The sequence below is a fragment of the Megachile rotundata genome, chromosome 4, assembly GCF_050947335.1.
Source record: "Megachile rotundata isolate GNS110a chromosome 4, iyMegRotu1, whole genome shotgun sequence".
NCBI lineage: Eukaryota > Metazoa > Arthropoda > Insecta > Hymenoptera > Megachilidae > Megachile > Megachile rotundata.
Genome location: NC_134986.1, coordinates 16,883,068 through 16,906,408, shown reverse-complemented (window position 1 = coordinate 16,906,408; position 23,341 = coordinate 16,883,068). Strand labels below are relative to the sequence as shown.

General features: G+C 41.7%; 1 protein-coding gene and 1 long non-coding RNA gene across 4 annotated transcripts; one reads left to right on the top strand and one right to left on the bottom strand.

Annotated features, from left to right (window-relative positions):
• Positions 1–78: 78 nt before the first annotated feature.
• LOC143264260 (uncharacterized) lies at positions 79–7,967 on the top strand. The gene is made up of 3 exons (XR_013037840.1): positions 79–261; positions 908–1,121; positions 7,865–7,967. It is a non-coding gene; the product is annotated as an uncharacterized LOC143264260 (long non-coding RNA).
• LOC100877623 (uncharacterized) lies at positions 877–15,652 on the bottom strand. Of its 3 annotated transcripts, XM_076530573.1 has the most exons (29): positions 15,397–15,652; positions 15,230–15,303; positions 15,028–15,167; positions 14,828–14,904; positions 14,188–14,264; positions 14,037–14,095; positions 12,666–12,873; positions 11,653–12,060; positions 10,980–11,184; positions 10,716–10,901; positions 10,409–10,563; positions 10,069–10,170; positions 9,856–10,000; positions 7,877–8,009; positions 6,839–7,070; positions 6,559–6,768; positions 6,375–6,486; positions 6,112–6,283; positions 5,839–5,990; positions 4,882–5,010; positions 4,576–4,803; positions 4,193–4,432; positions 3,682–4,028; positions 2,996–3,255; positions 2,535–2,721; positions 2,223–2,252; positions 1,887–2,078; positions 1,398–1,609; positions 877–1,090 (listed from the first exon to the last, which is right to left on the bottom strand). In XM_076530573.1, exons 1-29 carry the CDS (start codon positions 15,421–15,423, stop codon positions 912–914), a joined length of 4,878 nt encoding a protein of 1,625 aa, XP_076386688.1. In that variant the 5' UTR covers positions 15,424–15,652; the 3' UTR covers positions 877–911. The 3 variants fall into 3 exon arrangements, with proteins under 3 accessions (XP_076386688.1, XP_076386689.1, XP_076386690.1); XM_076530574.1 differs by lacking the exon at positions 2,223–2,252; XM_076530575.1 differs by lacking the exon at positions 2,223–2,252 and having other exon boundaries at positions 9,856–9,973; positions 14,037–14,092; positions 15,397–15,651.
• Between the last annotated feature and the right edge of the window lie 7,689 nt (positions 15,653–23,341).

The following is a 23,341-nucleotide window of genomic DNA, read 5'->3' as shown; positions in this document are numbered from 1 at the left end:
GCTAGTTACCTCGCCGCATTCGAATCCGAATCCTTTTTCGAAACTTCCACGCACGCTTCGCGGTTCATAACGCACGACTGCCATGACAGATGGCGGCTCCCTGCTGAGGAGGATGCTGCTGCCATCTGGTGGCCATTTCTCAAACTACTGTGTTCGAAAAGAGTTTCTGACTGGTCTTCAGTGTCGTACGATACCTGATTGGCTGTAGTTATAACAGTTTCAAACTGTAAACCCTTTGGAGACGGAAATGGAAATCATTAGGTACGTAAACATCGGTAGGTACAGTGCTTCTGAGGTGCATTTATGTTCGTGCATTGCGAGCACAGTATTATCGACGATAAGGTTGATTAGATTACAAATATCATTTCTCAGAATAAGACCGAATGCAGTGTGGTATTTTCATATCTTTCTCAATTCTTTATATTGCCTTCTGATTGCAAAATTCCTTGATCTCTCATACCTAGAAGTCTATAATTTTCCAGGTAAGATAATTTTCTTTCTCTCTAGTTCCTTCAAGCGCCATCAGATAGTGCAGATAGTACTGTTTTTTAAATTGATTTTATGGGACATAAAACCAAAAAATACACACTACTTTTATACTCTCAAATTGGTGCGATTCATTATAAATATAATATTATTATAAGAGTTGATAGAAAGGAAATAACGTTTTGGGTATTCCAAGAACATGTATTGGAAAGATTCAAACAGATCTAATTATAATTTTTTATTTGTACTAAACGTTACTTAAGTAAACTCATAAAAGATAAAAGATAAACAAACAGGTGTAAGAATTACCATCTATAATAAAAAAATAATAAAATATAAATGGCAATGATTAAATAGTTGTTTAACGTGTCGACCATTAAACGCATAACATAGAGAAACATGATGACATTTTATTTCACAGATAATCAGTGATCAATTAGAAGATTTGCTGGCGGTAAAGATACAGTCCCGTGACCGGAAACAGAATGCGGCAGACTGGAAACTCCCTTCATCCACTTCTCTATATCGCAGCAATAACATTCGACGCTGCTCAAGGTCTTCATGAACACCGTGGTTACTCCACCAATGATCAACAACTGGTCACCTGACAAATCACATTAATTGTAGCCGATTTTGTAAGTAATATTGCAATCTTTTCGTGTAAAGATAAGGATTGTAAATTTAAATTTTCGTTATTGTTCATTGTAAATAACGATTCCTCTATTTTTCATGGAACAAAATTTGATAATTGCTTATAGTAACCGAAATCGTAAATAATAGAGTTGCATCAGCACTCCGGTTAAAAAAATATAGTACAAAAAAGGTCAATAAACGTTCGAACGTCGAAATTGCACGAGTCAATAAAACATTTCGCTGGTTTTGTATGATACCTCGATATCGCTAAAACTAACCTATTGACCCTGTGGTGTGTCCGTGTCTCGCGATCGACATATTTGCGTGTTCTCTCCAAACGCAATCGTTTCCGTTCCACACGTCGATGCTGTCGATGCTCTGGGTTCCGTTTTCGGTGGTTGATGCCCCACCGATCACGTAGAGGCAGTCGGATACAACGTAAAAGGAAGCAAAGCACCTGGCTGACCTCAAAGGCACCGCTTTTAACCATCTAAAAGGCACATCAAATATACACGCTCGTATTTATCCGGTGTAAAGATCGATTAATTTAATTCCTGGTTGACACGTTGAAAATTTACCAATTCTAGGAAAGAAAAATTATGGACAATGGCATATTTGAATGCCTGTATAAGGTACATCACAAAACAGTTCTCCAACGTATGTATAATATATGAAAGGAACATGTAAGTGATTAGAAATAAAGTAACGAATATTGAGGTAAAATTTATTATCAAAATGAGGTGTACACGCGACGAAATTGTACTAACAAATTTCTTATTGGGTCATAACATTCGACGTCCTTCGAGAACAGCTCTTTTCTCGATCTTGTCATGCCGCCAGCGACCCAGATTAGGTCTCTATATTTCACGCTGGCTGGTCCTATCCTGGCAGTCTGCATCGGTTGCATCTTTCTCCAAGTAGAATCCGATGGATCGAAAGCCTCTACTGCCTTTAGAGCTCTGAAAACAAGCTTATCCGTTAGAATCGTTATCAGATGCTGGTATCTAAGAATCGGACGACCCATTTGCTTCTTATCGCGTTACATAACCGGGTTGTTTTGCTCGAAGATCATCAGTGGCAATTAATTTGGCGCAGTATCTTACCGTAACAGATTCGAAGATATTGAAAGGGTGCTAAATTAAAAATCAGTAAGAATTATTTAGATCGAAATAACGAATTAGCCAATTAGCATTAAGTTATCAAGCAAGAGAAACGTATGTAATGTGTTTTTTCTATTTCAAAATATTAGAAGGGCATAAGAAAGAACATTAACGAGCATGGCGTGTTAGATTCTTTACGAGCAGATTAGGCTTAAATGGTATAGCAATTAGCGTTATATAGCGTTCGAAATAAATAGCGATGAAAATGAAGGAAAACGCAGGGGCCGGGTAATTATTCCGCGTGTAACAACTCACATCCCGTTGCTGCATTGCCCTCCTATGGCGTACATTTTCCCATGGCTGACCACCAATCCGAAGTCCTTTCTGGCTGTCAGCATGCCGGGTTCATTGAACCAAGTCCTGGTCGTCGGGTCGTAACTCCACATGCTTCCAACCGCGATGCTCTTCCTGTGCAGTTTGTCTTCCAGCGGATCCGCTCCTCCTGACAATATTTTTCTATCTTTTTCTCTCGTTTCTCTATACTTTTAATTCCCGTTGAAAAAAACAGTCTCCTATTGTGCAATGAATCTTCTTACGAAAAACAAAGTCGTAAAGAAGATTATATGCCCGTAAGAGTCTCTCGTTAAGCGCCACGTAAACGGAATGGGATTTTTTTTCTCGACTCTGGTTCGTTCAATTTCGTGCTCATGGTGTAAAGAAACGACGGAATAAATTGTATCTCTTTTGTCGCGAGCTAGTTTAGTCTTTTGTCTCACCTACTACGTAAATGCGACCTCTGAGATAGGCGACCGAGTGATGGTGCCGCGCCTGCGGAATTTCGTCCACGAATTCCCAAATGTTTTCGTCAGGTTTAAATCTGTATATGCCCTTGCCCGTGTTACCGGGACCGCACTCTTCGTGGGGATCGACTCCACCGAACACCAGGATCGATTCCCGATCGGGGAAGAACAGAGAATTGTCGAAATAATAGCCGTCCGGATTGCCACTCAACATGCTGGTGCTGATTCGCTGCGGTCTGCAAACGCGTCATTTTCTGAGGATTTTGATGATTCAAGCTACTTGATTTTCCTGCTCTTTAAGAATTTGATCAGATACATAGCCTCGTCATTTTACCTTAACGAATATTACCTTTTCGAATACTGATATTGGCTGGATTAGTATAATAAAAGTTCTCAAAATAGGATAGGAGAGAAACATAGTCATATTATCTTTCACTTTATTTCATTCAGATCCCCGCTCCTAAATATTTCAAACCTGCCAGCAGTTCATTGCGTGGGATCCATAGACCGCAAAAGGTTAAAAAGTAGGTATCGATCGACTTGCCTACCTTGATACGGTTTCGTTTATGAATTTGAAAGTAATTCTGATGCAATTCAAAGCTTCTACGATAACCCATTCATTTAGTCGCTCGTTGAAAATAATTAATCAGGACAGTACTCACAGCGGTCGTTTGTAGTTCGATCTTATTTGAACGCTCTTTACGCCCGGTTTCACTCGTCGAGGATTGTCGCCATCTTGATAATTCGTTCCATCGCTCTTCGCTACATTTTTATCGACTGCAGCGTGTTCATCTAAATCCGTCACTATCGATTTAGCCTCCGTTCGCGGAGAGAGAGGTTCGTCCGTGTCCGTGTTGTCCGAAGGGGAACTTGTTTTTTCGTCACAATTCGAGAAAAATACCGGTGATTTTATGGTCCTGATAGGTTTCTGGTTGTCCCGTTGATTCGTCGTATTCTGTGGAATTTGCTTGCTGCTTTGTTTCTCGTAAGTAGCCGAATACGTTTCAAACTAGAGACAATAATAAAAGAGTGTTAGTGTTTCGTAGAAATTGCTAATCCTAACTTATGCAAGACAGAAGGTAGGACTTCTTTTTATATTCGGTTCTAAGCCTACGTTGCAAGTAGGTCGAAACCCTGCTTGACAGTAAAGATATTAGGGAAAATGTGGTTTACATGATCCAATTGATCATCAGCGAAGCGTTCTGTATTTCGGACGATCGATTCTCTCGCGTTTTTCCCGGGACTTAATGATCGTGGCCTGTCGTCTTTGTCGTCTCTCGTCTCGTTCCCTAAGCTGTTTGAAATTCTGACGGTCTCCTTGGAGGGATTGCGTGGCGTTTCGTCCATCGGAATGGCTAAAAGTTCCGCTACCTTCTTGATATTCCGCTTCTCCTCCGACGTTGATTTCCTTATCTACCGTTAAGACCAAAAAACACAACAAGTTCTACCTGTAACTTAATCGATGTATCAGACCGAAATGCAATTACGCAATCACCATAACACCCGTATCAAGATCTTGTTTCGAAACAAAGTTTTTCGTAATACGTTCAACTAACCTCGTCGAATCTCCTTCGGGCCTTGTACCCTCTATACACAGCTTGTATCGTGGTGGCTGCCTCTACTTCCGATTTAACGGAGTCAGTTCGTTCTTCCGGTTTGCTCGACATCGCGCATCTCGCCTGCTTTCTCATAGAAAATATCAAATTCGACTCGCGCTGCTGGCACCGGCAAACATCCGTCGCGTTCTTCTCCTGCCGGTTCTCGTAATCCAATTTACCGACATCCTGAGGAGAAGAGAACACCCTGTCGAACTAGAAACACGGAAGTTCTCGCAATCTTTTCGCGACTAGTATTCGCGTTACCGGTAAATTCACGCCACGTTTGCCATGTTCCTGTACACGTTTGTCCTTGCTGGGTGGCTTGTAGGGAAGTTTTGGAGATTCTCCTCCTCCTGTGAATCTGGTATCGGAGGCAGCCTTTCTTTCTTGGTTCTGTATTGTATAATAATTTTTATATTAATTGGAGTAGTCGTTGATGTTCGGTTAAAGGATGTTACAGTACAGTTAAATTACAGTAGGAAATGTTGATGTAAAATACGTTTGTTTAGTGAAATGAATGGAAACTGAATTGTTACGGGGTCGATGTAATCTCAAGGTAAGAGCTTATACGCTGTAAGTGCAGCTTGTACGAGAACGACGGCACACAATGGTATTTGCCCCGACTACTCAAGGGTTTCGGCATTAAAGGCACGGATTTCGAGCAACATAAACTCTGACCTTTGACTACAGCTCCGTGACATTTCTTGGGTGAGATTTATCATTATTTCCACTTACAAGCACGCGGCTTACCTCGAGATTTCTCCGACGATAACCGCGTAATATAATCCCTGAAAGCGAGGAAAACTTTTGAAACGGGCAAATCTGGTCGGACTTCTCATCACGGAATTTGATCGCAAAACGACTCACCGTTAGTAATGATTCCTTTTTTGTCGACATCGAGTTCTACTTAGAAACCTGAATCGCTAGATCGGCTTCGAAATACCGTACACGCATTTTACAAATTCAGCTTTAATAGATAAATATACGATACACGATATAATATACGAGCTAAACGTTTCATTGTACAATCTCTGAATTCGTATTTCTGTCATCCGTCGATAGGAGAAAAAAAATATTTTCTTCATTCGGAACACGTTCTGGGAATCGAGAAATACGAACATCGCAATTTTGCGACTCCTCTCGGCGAATCGATCATTGAATTCGTCCATTTTGTTGCCTCTGCGTCGATCTTCTATTCGCGTTTGCACCGGGGTTACTCACCCCTTTGCTTCTTTCCAAGCTGCTCAGGTACTCGTTCATGAATTTCGGAGGCATCATCATGCCTTCGGGAATTTCCATCGGTAAATAATTTCCAGTTGCAACCTTCGAGTGCCTTGGATGCACCGCATCGTTATGGATTGCCTGCGTATCGCCTGAAAGACTTATCTTAATTAAAAATCCTCCTACGCGAAAAACATCGTAGGTTTTCGAATCCCTCGAATTCCAAAAGTTTTTCAGATCAGACTCAACTTTGAAAGGGGTTAATTTTAATACCTGAGCTTTTGGTGTAATCGTTCGACGTTCTAGAAGGCGCGAACGCGTAATCGGTAGGGGGTGAGTTAGGAGGATTCGGCTTTGCCCGATTCTTCCGACTTCTTAATTCCGAAATTTTGGTCCTCTGATACTCTTCGAGATAGAGCAGAAATTCTCGGTACGTTACGTAGTTCTTGAAGAAAATTCACGAAAGAAAATATAAGCCCAAGTATCGGTTTAATTAATGTAACAGATTTAATTTGGTTAAACCTTTAATTTAGTACCTTGTCCTCTCCAGCCCAGTTTCGGTTAGTTGGTTCCGAAAGTCCCAGTAAATCGATCCAGTGGTAATAATCCTCCGTCTGATTACCGTACCAGTATTTAATGATGACAAAACTGATAATAATCACGGTATTATGAAGCGTTTGGTCTTTATGTCGTCGTTTGGGAAAGTGATATAGTCCTTACGCTAAACCGTCGTCTACCATCTTCTGCACCTCGGGATAAGACATAAGTTCCATGAATTCAGGATTCTCAGGGTTCCTCTTAACGTCCACCAATTGCCACGGAGCTATCAATCCGAATCTGACACATTTTAATACTTGTATCATGAACTGCTTTCTATTCTCCCAGTCATGCATCAGCCAGCGGACGGCGGACATCAAAACTTCCATTTCACTGAACAAAAATTTTAGAATTAATCTCTCTTAAAGGGTCAAATATACAAGTACGATGTTAATAATTTCACCTATTGACAGAGATATAGTTAGATTTGAGCAGGAGACACAACTCGTCAACGGAGAGCTCTAAAAAGTCCTTGGTGCTGACAAGAATCAAGAAGAACTTCATGATCCTGGGTACCATCAGTTCCATAACCGCGTTGTTCTTAATTCTTCTTGCCTCCAAATACAACAAGAACGCGGTGTCTTCCGTGAACAACTCGTCGTTGTCTATAAATGCCCAGCATTGTTCCTCCAATTCTGATAAACGTGATAAAAGAAATTTAAGAACAAAAGCACGATAAGGTAGATTCAAGTTATCATTGTATTTCCGGTGACTCCTACTTCTGCTGCAGAGCGATACAACTTTCCAAGATGGAACCTAAATTTCTCGCGAATACGACGTATCTCCTATTTGCCACGGATCTAGTATGGTTTATTGAAGTTTCGAGTTGGACAGTGACGTATTCAAGTGTGGCATCGAGAGTTCCCCGGAAGCCTATCGCGCCTGGGAAACTTTTCATTCTTTCCCGACAACGGGTTGGAAGTTTTAAACAGTGTTAGAAAGCATCGGCCATATATTACGGAGTGTAGTCGCGTTTTAAAGGATCGATAAAGAAGGTGGTGCGATGTAAACAGGATCATTGCTCGTAAATCCGTCGCATCGACGAAAACGAAGGAAAATTTAGATTTATGCGCCGGTAGTCGAAGGTTATATCCATCCTTAATACGCCAGCTGATAAACGACGCGATTGCTGGTAGATCAGTGCTATGGACCGATGTTAAAATCAGAACGAATCGTGTCGAGTCATAAATTATGTTGGAACGTCCTGAAACGTTCCAGGATTGCAAAGGTGCTTTTAGGTCGTAGAAACATTTTTTTAGATATCGTTTACTGCTTTATCTTTCATTATACGATCATCATTTTGCTACTCAGGACATTTTTTTAAATTTTAAAGAATGCTGGAGAACTTATCAATTAATGTTATACAGTCAGACTTATTAGATATCGATAGTGTTTAGATATTTTTTAATGCATAAATTTAATTCTTCAGATTCATGCGTACCTTTAATTCCAAGGTACTGTGCAGCCGTGAAGACCTCCAAAATGTTGTCCCTCTGTAAAAGGCGATAGCTGTCGTTCTGCGAGCTGATCATCCAGTCGTAAATGATCGAGAACGCTTTCGACGATACTTCCTTCTAACGTAATAAAATTAATCAAATTATTAACAACTATTTCTGTGTCTGTATAAGCTAATTGAATGAAAGGAACGTTAGAAATAGAAGATCGATCCGAGAAGCATTAAAAAAGCACACAGTTCATTCCGCATCCATATATATTCTTCCACTTTTAATTACTGGTCTCCTTGACACCGGAGTGGCAAGAGAAACTCGTCAGCTCCAAGATAATAAGCGAAGAGCGTAAAAATGACAAGGTTTCTTCGAGTAATTGTTAAAGGGCGGGTTATTGGAGGCGCTCTATTCACCCTCGGGTAAAAAGGGTGTCAAATATAGCCGTGGCTAGGCAATATGAAAAGGAGTTCAAGGTCAGTTGGCTTGGAGCCCAGCGAGTCACTGTTGGAGGACAGAAAATAGAAGGGGCCAGAAGAACGGGATGCTGACACAAGAGATTGGGGTCGGCAGCAACCCCTTGCTGTTGCCTACTTGGCGATTTTGAAGCTTCTCTACCGAAGATTTATTGAATCTCGTTCTTTAGCCGAACCGGAAAGTTCAACTAGCGTCGTATATTTATTTGCTCGAGAAGATTGAACCTTGTACGATCCAATAGTCCATGTTTAGGAAAATAGCTCTACCCAATTTGTATCGACCATTCGTATTCCGCACGTGATGTCGTCTAGACGGAAACATGATCTTTCCGGGTTACTGTTTTATCGATACTGACTTTCGGCAGCGCTGCATATTTATATCTACTTCTACCGCAATACCGCTAGAATTTCTTGCAACTCGGACTTTCAGTGAAGGAGTCTTACCACTTCACTTATTTGTCTCTTATGCGCTTCTTCTGGATGCCAAGAGATGACCCACTACATGACTCAGGAGATTCTAGGATAGATTATGCTCAGCTTCGACAAGAAATTTCGCCTCGTGCAAAATATCGAAACCAATCGGGTAACAATACAATTTTCTTCCCGGCCAATTTTCCTGGGAACATTCCGCGTCTATGATGTACAATCACGAAGGTCGATCTGAACACTGTCAAAGTTCGAGTGCAGAGGTGAACGAGTTTCGTCTCGAAGCAAATTCGATGCAGAGGATCACAGAATCCGGTCGGATCGGTCGTTCCATCGAGAAGATAATGCAAAACGGAAGAAAAAGGACCGAGACTCGATAGCGTGTATATGGAGGCGGAAGATGAACGGAGGCTGGATCCGTCGAACAGAGACGATGGATACGTATACAGATGGGTAGGAGGGCGATGGGCAGAAAATCGGATCGCGCGAACAAAGGGACTTTATTCGGGATCCGGTAGACTGTAGGTTCCGTATACCGATAAGCCCGTAATACATCTTGCTCGGTGCACGAGTATAATGCGTGCGTCGGTTTTCACGGGAGAACCGGAAGGGGCGAAGCATCGTTTCCCGGTGTGTTGTCGCGTAATAAATTATTGTGGAATCCGCGCATGCAGCGACACGATAGCATTAAAAGTATCGAACATAGAAACGTTGACACGTAGCTTCGGTTTCGTTCAATACGCTTCATTAAATGATGAAAATTCACTCGGCGATATTAACCTGATTTCTGTATAAATCATGCTACAAATGAGCGTACAAGCTGATGAACGCTGGGACGAGAATCGCAAAGTTATTGCAAATCATCCTCTGATTTTAATTGCCTTATGCGACAGATCATTGTTGCTAACAACTTCCTCCACTTTTTGAAATTTTTTGGAGGGTGTTTTCTCATTAGATATACGGAGTGGAAGGTATATTTTGTCTTCATACGTTCGATAAGATATTGTCAGCGAATCCCATTGTCCCGTCGAGGAAGGAGCATTATTTCCTGGACAAAAAGCGCAATAACTTACCCCGGTCAGATCGATCTCCTTGCAATTCTTCTCGTCGAAGAAGGCGCTGTAGCTCTGCAGCACGAGCAGGTGACAATGGAACTCGTCCTGATCGATTCGTACGATACAATCGGCGTTCCTCGAAAGATCGATCGTGAAATTTAGCCTGTAATCCTGTCGTTGGTCCCCTCCCTAAACTTTGTTACACCCGATCGGATACAACTATAAGCTTACTTGTAATTTGTGATACGCCTGGCCAACTCCTGATACAGGTCGGTCTTCTCCGGGAGAATGATGTTATCCCAATCGATTGGTTGTTCACTCGTAAATCCGAGTCTGCGCGAAATTACGCGGTGATCAGGCGTTATTGGGAAATATCGGGAGAAATCGTCGTGTTATCCGTTATCAAGCGAACGGCTTTCCGTTACGATATCAGAAAAATACGGGTCAACGCAATTTCACGGAAAACCCTGTTTCCATTTCTTTCTGTCGCTACGTCGTTCTGGTTTTCCGTTCGCGTTTTCGAGAAACAACGCAGAGCAGAAACTCGACTTAGCTGATGAACGACACTCACTCTGAAAGTGGCACCTCCTGTAACGTTGACGTCACGAAAGACGTTGACGCTGTCGGTTGTTTTTGCTCCACCATTTCCGTTTGAGCCACCTTCGCCTTGAACGGGTACATTGTGGATCTGTGTTTGTCCTCGACAGCTGGCTGCTTCTTCTGAGTCTGATTATGCGACAAACACTCTTAGTACGAACACCTCTTAAATAATTTACCGAATATACTATCTCGGTATTGTCAGAAAAATATTTTCTCTCTGTCCAACAATTTTTAATGTACCGAAATAATCCGAAACGAACCAAACCAGTAATAATTACCTGCGATTGATTGATCGTCGATGACGAGACACCAGGTGGAAGATCGACGAGCCTCGGTCTGGTCGAGGACTCCGAAGAACGTCCAGCTAGCTCGTTTCCGGCTCTATTGAGTTCAGCCTTGACGTTCACCTTGGTGTGTCGCGGATCAGCCACTAACACGCTGACCTTCTTCGACTCGAATACCACCTAGAATGACTGCGCGTCTGCCTTCAGGCCAACATTCCCAATATTCGCTGATCACAGTCGATCGACCCGAACATTTACCTGATTAGGAACGATCTTCAGGTTGCCGCTCGGGGTCGCTTGGAACGGGAACACTCGCTTCGAGTCGTCGCCGTCGTTCACGCTAATAAATGCACGATCGTCGCCTCGTTCTCGTGGACGAGGGTGTATCTGCTGCATCAGGTACGCCAGGTTCGGATAAACCGTTTCGTTCCTCGGCTGTTTGCAATCACCGTCCCTTCCTGGACTGTGGAACACGTAATATACACTATTGACCGATAGTCTGGAATGTAGTTTGTTAAATAAACACTCGAAACGTATTACGAGAGAATGAGTTAAATATGACGATAATCAAAAGCTATCAGGTGCTGATGGTTATACTGCAGGTAAATAACTGACGAAGCTGTCATGAATTACCAACGTTACAATCAATGATTTACGAAGAGTAGGTATTATAACCGGAAATCATTGCGCGTTCGGATTAATGATGAATAGCAACAGTATCGAGTGTTATATCAACTCATTACTGCAGTTACAGGAATTTCATTCCATACATTCTTTAGCTTCCTACGTCACAAAATCTTTGAATCACATTTCTTGTAACACGGAATGAGTTATCAACGAAATATATAAAAAATGTTGAGTCCAACGTGTCAGTAGTAGATACGTACATGAACCCACAGGTTTGTCGGGTAAGTATAATTGATCTGATTACCTGGGACGAGCCATTAGTTTCAAAACGGAATTATCAGAGGGACGACATCGTTCCCCGAAGGTTCTATCGAACTCCCAGTGCTTGTCCGATCTTCCAGCTTGATCGAGATCACCCGAATCGTCGTCCTGGCGTGTAGAAGATCCCTCTTCTGATCTAATCAAATTTTTCGCCGACCTGACCGTGTATCTCACAGGATCGGATCTCTGTTCCGCCAACCGCACCTCTTTCGACGGGACGCGATGATCCTTCGACAAGGATGCGACCTGGAGTACGCGACTGCCCTGATAAATGTGCACGTTGAGTGGCCTTTGCCGCTTCGATGGACGCCGACGTCGTCTCAAAGTATCTTTTCCTCGGTCAATCGGATACGTAGGAGAGCCTTCTTCCGGTGTTTCCAACGGACTCGACCTGCAGCCAAGAGAAAAGAACGAATTCCTAGGATTTGTTCGAGAGTTCGATCCTATCTGATACCAGACGATTCTCCATCTCCTCCTGCTTTCTTTATATTCAATTTGTCGATTACTTTGAAAACGTGTCTCAGAAATCTAATTGATTCGGAGATGGTCCACTGGTTTATTTTCTCGAACACATTAGCTGAGATTAAATTGTCAAAGTTGATATATCTGAGATTTCTACAATTATTGAAGGTAAAAACTTTCATGAAACTGTATGGAATTTTCAAGTTCTCATTCATTCTCGAGCAACTATCTCCAATATTTCAATTTTCATACTAGACATGCACATTTTTTAAATAATTAGGTAAAATCTTCTTAACATTAACAATATCTTCTCCTACGGTTCTATTTGATTTTACATAAAATGCCATACAGTTTCATTGTATAAAGTACACCTTTAATGTTTTTCAAGATGGACTCCAAAGGATAGTTTCATGAGCAGTCATTTTTACCACACAATAATTATATCCCACTGTAATTTTATTTAGCAATTGATTACAACTTGATTTTTCAAACGAAGAAGCGGATAAAATATTTTTATCGTGAAGAGAATTTTACCTTTCGCGACGCAGCGTTTGAACAGTGTCCGCGGACAGATTAGAATCACGTGGAATCACACGTTCCGACTGGGTGGCTCTGAGGGGTGGTTCGGTGGATGTTGAGGCAGGCACGACCGATTTATCGTGATACAGAACAACCACGCTGCTTTTGCTATTTCCGGGTCGCGGCTGTTCCGCTGATTCCGATCGATCCTCGTCCGCTTCGACTACGAACGTCCTGGGATTAAATTACCGCCCCTCGCGAGGATGTCGGTCGCGTGCTTTCCGCCGGCGTGGCTGTTCGTCGAGCTGCTGGCCCCGCTTCCAGTTACTCGTAAATTGTCGCGTTCCTTGCTAAGGAACAGATAGGCGAACAGGAACACAGCGAAGAGGAACAAATACATGGAATCAGGGGCAGCGGCTCGAGATACGTCGAGTTTGCGGGCTTTCGGGCCTTGGGGTTGATCGGTATCGCTACAAATAACCAGAAAACCAGCGTTTCAAATTCGTGCATTGTCAGAAATCCTATGGTTCAAATATCGATTCGATTTAAATTTACCGGAATACAAATAACTAGAAAACCTTCGGTTAGAAACAGGGTGAAAATTCTGCTAATAGATTTGCTATTTAAATTGATTTAAATTTATCGGAATACGTCATGGAGTTTCAGAAATTGACTAAAGTGTTGATAATTTATGGAATTAGACTATTTGAAACGGTTCAAATTTATCAGAATACAAATAACCAGTGAACCAACTTCTAATAGGCGGATTATCAGAAATCGCCTACGGCTGAAATACTGCTAATGTGCAAGATTATATTGTTTGAAACGATTTAAATTAAGAAGTAAAATTTGATTATATCATTAGGGAAGTGTAATGTGCCTGTTTATCGTGATTGTATGATAGATATGAAGTTTGTGTTCAGTGAGCTTTTTGCTGTGAAGTCGCTTTTTGAAATATCATTGATTGATGGTTTCGTGTCGATGAACTGGATTATACAGAAGTCGTGAAGAATGAGGGAGAAGGATGAGGAAGGTATTTTTGTTAAAATGTTGATCGAGAAACGATTGTATTTGATTTATGGTGTAATGTGATTTCTTATGATTTATCTTTGAAATAGTTATGGTATATTTCAGAATTTGTTGGAATTGTGGTACGATAAAATTGAATGTTATCAACCCCTAAAATGTTAACATTTGTTTAGATTTCACACGTGTATATATTCCCACATGGAAATGTTAATAAAGTTGCAGGTTTATCACTCATAATTATTTTTCTTTAATTATATGTAAAGGTTTCTGAGACGATTAATCATGTTATTTCGTAGTCACCCCCAAAACCCGAGCACGCAGAGGCCTAATATCGTAATTTTTACTCGGGGAACTTACATTTCTTGCTATTTCGACGAATCGCTCTGATTATTCGTGGTGTGCTTTTCCCACCCCTGCTGTCAAGGGAGCGCATTAGGTGTCGTTATAATGATTTGAGTACGTGATTTAAGAGCGTACACGTGACTCGCTCAACTTTTCGGATAATTACCAAAGTTTCACGAGGGATTTCCCGTTAAGATCCTCACCGCTGCTGGAACACTTCTCCGTAACGAAAGTTACCTGAGGCTGTAATAATATTAGTAGTGAGAGCACATAAAAATTAATTATTGCTATTCATTTTACACATAATTCTGTACCTTTGGTTATTTATCTGATATTCTACAGAAAATTCAAGATTAATTATAGTTGTCGAAACACTGCATATTAAGGAATCTTTATGAAATTTTCTGCGGTCAAATTTTTCTCTTTTGTTTCAATTTCTAAACTTGTTCAAATAGTTGATTGAAATGCTTTTGAAAATCGAACTGAAACTGCGATACGGTCATCGGTTCGTCACAAAAGGTAGTTTAAAGTTCAAAGCCCAAAACGAGCTTCAAAGCATCGTTTATATAACAGATATTTTCAACGAAAAAATACAATACGTGACGTTGAATGACGTAAATGGAGACTTGCAAAGTTAAAATAGTTATACATGTACCCATTGTATCATAACCGATAGTTAACATGTATTGTTTCCGGTGAAACGTCTAAGCTTTGCATTCTAATTCTTTCGTATTTTTACAAATACACGTTCATCCTAACATTCTTTGTTCTTGACAAATATGTAATTTATTAATAATTCGACCAACCTGATGCTTATCCTGTTGACCATAACTTTGAAGACCCCACTCGCGGTGACTCCTGTTTTCACCTATTTGTTCAGATGCTGAAGCGTATACGTAGGATCACATACATATCAATTTTGTAGAATCAACGTTTTAGGTTACATGTTGCAAAAATGTGAAAAACCAGAAATTTCATGTCCCAAAACGTTTCTATCAGCACTTACGTAATTTTGTGTGATCAGATTTTACGGAGCAGCGACAGTGATCAGATCTCGCAGACGCCTTGAAGAGATTTAACAAATTCTTTCTCGTATCTTTCGGATCACGACGCTGATATATCGAAGCTTGACCGGATCTCGTAACTCTGATGAAAATTAATCGAAAGAATTCTGATAGACATTTCATCTTTCTCATCTAACATTTTACCTAGGATTTAGCAGATCGATCTCCGAGGAGAGATAAGAATCGTCTTCGGTAGTTGCAGGCGTTCTGGATTTCTTCTGGAAAGATATCAACGGAATCCAAACGGACAGATGAAATATTTAAAAAGTCTTTTAGCATGTTTGCGATTCAGCTAGCCAGACCGTACTCACGTCATAACGCGTTAAACCAGTTCGCATGGTACGAGTCACATTCGCTCAGGCGGAAGCCACTTTCAGGACCGGCGTCATCGCAAAAAACGTCACTGTTTCGCTTCCGTCGGCGTGGTTTGTAAGAGGAACCGCTGAAATTGTACGACGTAGGAACGGGTGATTCGACGATCAAAACGACCGGGACATTTGTAAAAGTACGCAGAGCAGAAGGAGAGGACGGAAGTTGTAGAGTGTCCAAAAAGAGGCCATAGAAACCAAACACGCGACGAACGTGCTCACAGAACATGTGATTCCACAATTCTCGTTTGCTTTTTTTATCGCAAAATCCGTCAATATTAACCCTTTAATCTGTCATATTGGCTTCCGCTCGCAAACATGCTCTATGGTTGAGTTGCTTGTGAAAAATATTAAATGAACAAATATTTGCTAACGAAACACAAGCACCAGGGGAAATTTGTTTATTTCTCTGTAACTATCGTTATGGCTCGGTGTTTGTAATCATCCTTCGTAAACACGTTATCGTAGAATATTTTCAAACTGTGACGCAAAAAGATGGAGGAACGCTCAGAGAGGGACATTATCGACCGAGAGTGAAGTTTTACTTCGTCGTAAATTCTACTTTTACGAGCTCGCTGAAGCTACCTAGTCAGTTTTACGTAAGCTTGTTCGCTAGCTTTAAAAACTTGTCTTCAGTGTACCTCGTTCGTTGACCTACATATTTTATGCAGCTTCTATGAACTTGGGACTACTTGTCTAAAACAGATCGTAAGGGATTAAAAATTGCGACGTTGGAAAATTGAGAAAAATTTTATTAATCTATTCTTTTCGATATTGCGTCCAATTTTATAGCACGTTGAAATTTTGCAATTTAAAGTGCGAATTATGAGATGGTATTACATGCTGAAGTTAAGATTAGAGGTTATAGGGCAATATTATATTTTGTAATTTAAAAGATAGATTACAAGATGATGTTACATTTTGCGGTTTAAGAGGTACGTTAAATATTGCAATTTAAACCAAAGATAGGATACATTCTGCACTTTAAAAAATAGGTTATATCTTGCAGTTTAGTTTGTGAGACTGCTAAAATTATATTGCACTGTAGTATAAGACATTGAGACAGTAATTTCTACATGGTTGTGCGTATTACAATGTTTCTTAAAAATTCCATCGTAAAAACGTCTTGAAAATTGCATCGTGTAGAATATACAGATAAACCCGTCTTAAAAGGACGATAAAATAATCCTTCATAAACCTTCCGTAAGATTTTATGAAGGAGATAAATTCGGGTACACAAAAGAGGTAGCCAGGAGGGTAGAAGCGTTGCAATCCAGAAGTCCCGGGAAACAGCTGATCGTAGCTCGAATGTAGAACGTCCACGTGTTGAACCACGCGAGCTTTCCAGCGTATCCCGGTTGCCTTCGGTTAAACGCAACCAGACGTAAATAGAGACACAATGAATCTCCCCTCGACGGAAGAGAAAGAGCGAAAAGGAGGGATGGTCCGGGTAGATGAAAATCAGAGGTGAAGCTGGTATTTGGGTTTCACGGAGGAGAAGATGGCTCGTAGAAGGGAGAAACCAGAGAGGGTTGAAGCGTGGGTGGTGGTGGTGGTGGTGGCTGGCAGGCTGCATCGATCGCTTCAGCGTCCTGGTGACCTCGACCTAATGCCACCCTCTTCTGCTCTTGAGCATAACCCTCCTACCGTTTCCTCCGCTTCGCTAGCCCGACAGCCGCGGGGTCAGTTAGCACCCCCGTCAAAACACACAAAGCCCCGGGAATCGTGGAGGGTCGTGAAGAACGAAAGAGGGAGGCCGGGAAGAGAGAGGTGTTCAACTCGAAAGTGTCGCTCGTGCTTTTGATACATTGAATTAAACCGGCCATTTGTTCCGGTCAACGACGAGCCAACTGAATCGAGTGCTTCGCTTAATCCGCCTCCCCGTGCAGGCTACGAGATAATGCTTTCTGAAATGAATTGGGAGAACTTCGTTTCCTTCTTATTGGATAGCTGGTAATTGTTCTCGACGAACCTGTAGATTTATCGCCTTATTTGCCGATAACTGATGTTTGCGGACCTTGCGGTCGACAAATGGAATAATGCGTGGACCTTGTAATCGTTTCGTTCGAACAAGTTCGTGGTGGTATAAGGTATAAGGTGATAGCCGAGATACATAAAAGGAGTTATTCTTCATGCATAAGTGGAAAATTGGAAATTCTCGCGAAACTTTGTAGGACACATCTTACTAGACACGCTAGATTCTAGCAATATTTGGAATCCTAGGATATTTCCACTTAGGAATATTAGGTTTCCAAGGATAGAGATAGCAATGTAAGTATGAATATTGGAATCTAGAGTGATGCAGATAGAGGAATCTAGAGATTGAGGCATCTAAGCATCTAGAAATCTAAATACGTACAAATCTAGGTATCTAGACAGAAACTTAGCAATCTACATCTATCGGACCTAGAAATCGTGAAATCTGAAAATTCCTGAATGTAATCCACATGCGTGATTCTCCTCCATATTAAATGAATCTTCAAAAACGCAACATATTTTTGACCCCAAGAAGAACAGTGTAGGACTAACGTCACAAATGGTCGTTCGCTAACCCGAAGATTAGCCAAACGCGCCACGAAAAAGCCACGATTGTTCGATTCGATTTGGATCGATCGCGTCCGCGTTTCCGAGCGTGGTCACCTGCCGGGCGTCCGAGCATCGATCAACGCGATTGTTCGCGACACAAATTCCTGGGTCGCGCGTCCAAATCGACGACAGACAAATATCTCTGGCCAGGCATGCACACGCTCGATGCACGCGATTCCGTTTGTGTCAGCGAAACGGGAATTGCCGCGGAAACGAGTCGGCTCGATATTGCGGGCCGGTTTACAGCGGACGATATTAAGTCTCGCGCAAACGGCTGGAGGCCGACGACGACGGTGCAATAAACCCAACGTGAAACTGACGATATTATTGCGCCGGGCTCATTTGCCTCGTCATCTTGTGGATCGTAGACCGTGCCGGGTGTCTTTATGCAGATGAATCTGCTTCGCTGAACGGTTAGCTTCTGTCTGATCATACTAATCCCTTCTGGCGACTTGGTACCTATTCGAACGCTGTTTTATAGCGTAATTTGCTCTTCATGAGTAGGCACATACTCGAAGCGAATTCTTAGTTCGCTGATTAGTTCATGGTTGGTTTTATCGCTATCGAAGAACCGCACGTGGACTTTACACTTTTGTCTCCACTTTTCAGCCGAATCTTCCGCAATATTATATCTTTTTCTTCGGTAAAATTAAAGTCTTTTACCGTGTATTAGTCGATGTTAAAATTGTCGGTTGCATTCAAACTAAATCCCTGTTATTCGATTCAACATGCATCTGCCATTTCTTAGGGGAACCCATAACCTCACGTAACGCGTTTTAACGGTAATACATCTCCGCGATGTGCGAGGATCAGTACCCATGTAGCGTTCCACACCATCTTCCGTCACGATCGTAATAAAACACCAGCTGCACCCGGCAAGCATCCAGTTTTTCCTTCGGAAAGCGGGACAGGTTATCCGCTGATCGGTTCATGAATACATAGCCTTATGGTAAACGCGTAACCGTGTCCCTAATCAGGCTGCAGCGATACGGTTGACGTCGTTAATGCAACGAACCCGAGGATCGTCTACCGAAACGGGTGATTTTCGTAACGTCGATTATTCGATGAACCCGATCGAACGAGAAGGCTCTTTCTCTCTCGTTCGCGTACGAGTCGACCGTTATCGGATCGTCATGAATATGAATACCTGTCAATAATGATACTACCGTGTAATGGTAATAATGGTAATCCATGGACAATAGGGCGTCGTAATTTCGCACGGATGAGCGAGACGCGTCACCGGAACGCTCGCAGAATATGGAAGGTGTCCGTCGCCGCTATAATTCGTTCGATCTGCACCCACCTGTATATCTATACCTTTTTTATTTCTTTCCACAAAGTATGCAAAGAGAAACAATGCTGGAAAGTGCATGCGTGAAACTGAACGCCACCATTCTCGTCGAACGATGACGGCTTTGATGCCGGTAATTGAGCTACATCTAGTTCCACCAGCAACAGAATTAGCGGCCGTGTAACTGTTGACCCCACGATGAAAGGTAATCACGGTCTGTACACGGTATGTTGTGTTCTTCACCGTTACTCCGAACACCAGCTGTATTCAAGGTTTGAATAGCTCAACAGAGACGGAATACGGAATTTGTAGTTTGATTTTGCGATGAATATTTAGCAGCAAACAGGGGACCGATTGCTCTTTGAAAAGTTAATTTCGGACGTTTCAATTATATTTCTTCGATTGTATGTTGAACTTTGGGGTGTTGGGATTAGTTTTGGGGGTTGGGATTTGGGATTTGGTGATGTGGTAATTTGGGTGTTTGGGAATTTTGGGGTATGGTGGATTGGGGTTTGGGAATGTGAGAATTCGAGTATTTGGTTATCTGGGAATTTGGAAAAGGGCAATGTGGGAATTGGGGAATGTGGGAATGGGGAAATTTGGAAGTGGGGAAATGTGGGAATTGGGAAATGTGGGAATTGGGGAATGTGAGAATTGGGAAATATGGGAATTGGGAAATGTGGGAATTAGGAAATGTGGGAATTGGGAAATGTGGGAATTGGGAAATGTGGGAATTAGGAAATGTGGAATTGGGAAATGTGGGAATTGGGGAATGTGGGAATTGGGAAATTTGGGAATTGGGAAATGTGGAATTGGGAAATGTGGAATTGGGAAATGTGGGAATTGGGGAATGTGGGAATGGGGAAATTTGAAATTAGGGGAATTTGGAATTGGGGAAATGTGGGAATTGGGGAATGTGGGAATGGGGAAATTTGAAATTAGGGGAATTTGGAATTGGGGAAATGTGGGAATTGGGGAATGTGGGAATTAGGAATTGTGGAATTGGAAAGAAAAATTCACGTTCCATGATATCTACATTTTCATAACCTCCAATGAACTTTTTCGTAAATAATTTGCATAGCAACAAATTTAAAACAATTTATTGTAACTTTCGACTTTTAGACTTTCGCAATGGAATTGTCCCTTCGCAGACATCAGCGTACTTTTTCCGATGCCACGTGCATAAACACCTATCAAAAGATAACGATAACGTATCGTACCCCGTATTCGCCTGGAAAGAAAGGTGTGTTGATCGAATTGCAGCATCCGACCGGTGGCGCCCACGTTATCGTGGCAGCCATAGCGAAAACGTTAACGCGGCTTAAACGCGATTTGCATTCCTGCGAGATTAAGAGCGCAGCCGTATTCTCCGCGAATGGCGGATCTCCTTCGGCTCCTCGCGAACGGTTTTCTAACGAGCAGGATATTCGCGTAGAAATTCATTTTGACGATTCGATACCCTCTCGTTTCTCGAGGTACCGTGTTTTAAAGCAAGGGGCGGTAGGCATATTTTGGATTATATTTCGGTAGTTAAATTGTGGAGGACTCGATCATTATACGTTTGATTAAAAAGGGGTAGTTTTATAGGACGTATAAAACTACCCCTTGATGTGTTCTAATTTATAGGAAACTTAAATAGATGAATAACTAAAGTACTTAATGTCTAAAAGGAACGGATGATGAAGAAGAGAAACCCTTAAATTAAAATTAAATTAAGGTTCTGTAATTCAAAGTCCGAAGATTGAAAAGGAGATGATTCATAATCTACTTTAAAGCAGAATAAAATGACTTCCTATAAGTTTCAGACAACTTTAAATAATTAAAATAATGTATAAATTATAAAATAATAATAAGAAATAATCTGAAAAGATTAATCCTCGAAAGATGAGCATAGATTTGTCTCCGGCGTTGAAGGGTTAATTACACGAACAGTCACCGGTAGATCCAAATTCGAATTCCATGTCCAGCAGGTCGTGTAAATATTCCCTGTACGGTGGAGAAAGATACGGTAGCCTGTCGCGCAAGAAAAAGATAAACGAGCCATGAGAAGATAGGCGGAGGATCGATGGTGGGGATCGGCAAGGGGTGCGCGAGGTGAAAAATAGGTGGTAGTACGAAACGATCGTGCATTCGAACAAGAACACGCTCCACTTTTGCTCCATTTGTGGACGTGGGTGGAGTTGCGTGGGAGTACGGGACAAACGTGTGCATCCAGAAAGGGGAATGGAAGCGGAATTCGCAGTCGAATCGAGGAAGAAAGATGAGGCGAAGAGGCAGATAGGAAATTCAAGGAAGAATGATGAAGAGGATAGGTAACTCGGCGCGAGAAACGAGAAGAAAAGGAGGAAGAAAAAGGAGATCCTCGGAAGAACGGAAGAAAGAGGAACCAGCGAGAAATAAAAAGAAAGGGAGGGAAAGGGCGTCGAGAGGGTGATGTCGGCTACGAGAAAGGGGAATGCAGAGTTGCCAAGGTTACACCCGCGTCATAACCACCCTACGACCGTTCCAGTAACCACCCTCCTCTCCTGGACCATTTTCCATCCCTGTCTCTTCAATCCCCACTGTCGTAACTTCGATTTCCACCACCCTATTGCTGGATCGCCGTTGCCGCGCCCTTATCCACGCGTGTCTGCTAAGCTTTCTTTAAAAGTTCCACAATAAATCCCTCCTACGACCACCATTCTGATTTATGGCAGCCTGGTCTCGTTAAAAACTTACCCGACTTTTTTGTCCTCTCCATGAAACCTCGTTTCGTACCATTCTTCCCCTTTTCATACAGTTTCTATAGTATGTGAAACTGCCCGCTCCTCGATAAGCAATTTGCGCCAGAATTATACAGGGTGGATCAACAACTATTAGCATCTTAACCAAGTTGGTAATTATGCACCTCTGAACTTTACAGCTGGCAATTAATTTAGATGGATTCATCGAGTCGGATTTATTAAATACTTTAGTAGAACTTGTTCTATTAACTTCAGACTCGTGTATTTTAAAAAATATCGAAGCAGGCGTAAATTAAATGAGACGTACAAATCCAATTATCGTATGACTACTGTTTACAGTGGGGAAGTTAATTAATCATCCTCAAAGGGTACGTTGAAAGTCTGTCGTTTTCCAAAGTAATCCTTTTATAATTAAACTCGTTCCTTTCCACTTCGGAGGGGAATCCTTTGCCACGACAAAGCATTATCTTCGATAAGTCAACAGTTAATTAAACAGGGGTTGCCAGCCAAATCCGAACCATCTTGCATAAAGTTATACAATGTCAACATCGCTAAAGGGTAAGTTAAAGAATTAACATCTTGCGATAACCACTTTATTAATGTCCCTACAGTTTTGAACACAAATTTTATCCGACCTCAAACTTTCAGCATTCACGACCGTATCTGATTAAGTACTAATGTCAGAACATAATCGAGTCTTCCAATTTCGACGCTTTCCTACTCCACTTGTCTGATAGATTTTCGGAACATTTCCCACTACTCGGTACATTTCATACTCGAGAAGTGACTTCGTTTCGCGTGTACGTCATACTAGACGCGGAATTTTCTGTTTCCATTTACTTGTGACTGGTTTACGAAGCGTGCGGTGCACAGGATATAAGTCAACCGAGACGTTTGATCTTAGCTTGCAGCTGCCTGGAGAATATTCAGGACCCAATTCCCGACAGCTGCCATGCAATTTTTGGGAAAACTCTGACTGCATTTAAATCGCCTGTCATTGCTGAAGCATTGCGTAGTCGTAATAACCGATTTGTAACATGACAGAATTGTATCATTGTCTCTCTGTAGCTCTCGAACCGAGCTAAATTTACATACAATAATACCCCGTTATCGGTGGGGCTTTCAGTTATGCATGGATATTAAATAAATGATTATAGTCCGCATACATGGAACAGAACATACGTCGGAAATCGAAATGCAGTAGATTTTCGTTATATTGCCACTTTCAATAATAATATAAATTGTAGTCGTGGTTGTACGCAGTCGTGGTCGTACGCGGTCATATGTG

Bases quoted from the DNA above. Each gene is read 5' to 3' on its own strand.
- LOC100877623 (XM_076530573.1), bottom strand. From the start codon at position 15,423: ATGCGAACTGGTTTAACGCGTTATGAC. The intron at 7,071-7,876 runs GTACGCATGAAT...CACGTTTATCAG, and splicing joins ACAGTACCTTGGAATTAAAG to AATTGGAGGAACAATGCTGG. The intron at 5,991-6,111 runs GTATTAAAATTA...TAAGTCTTTCAG, and splicing joins CGATTACACCAAAAGCTCAG to GCGATACGCAGGCAATCCAT.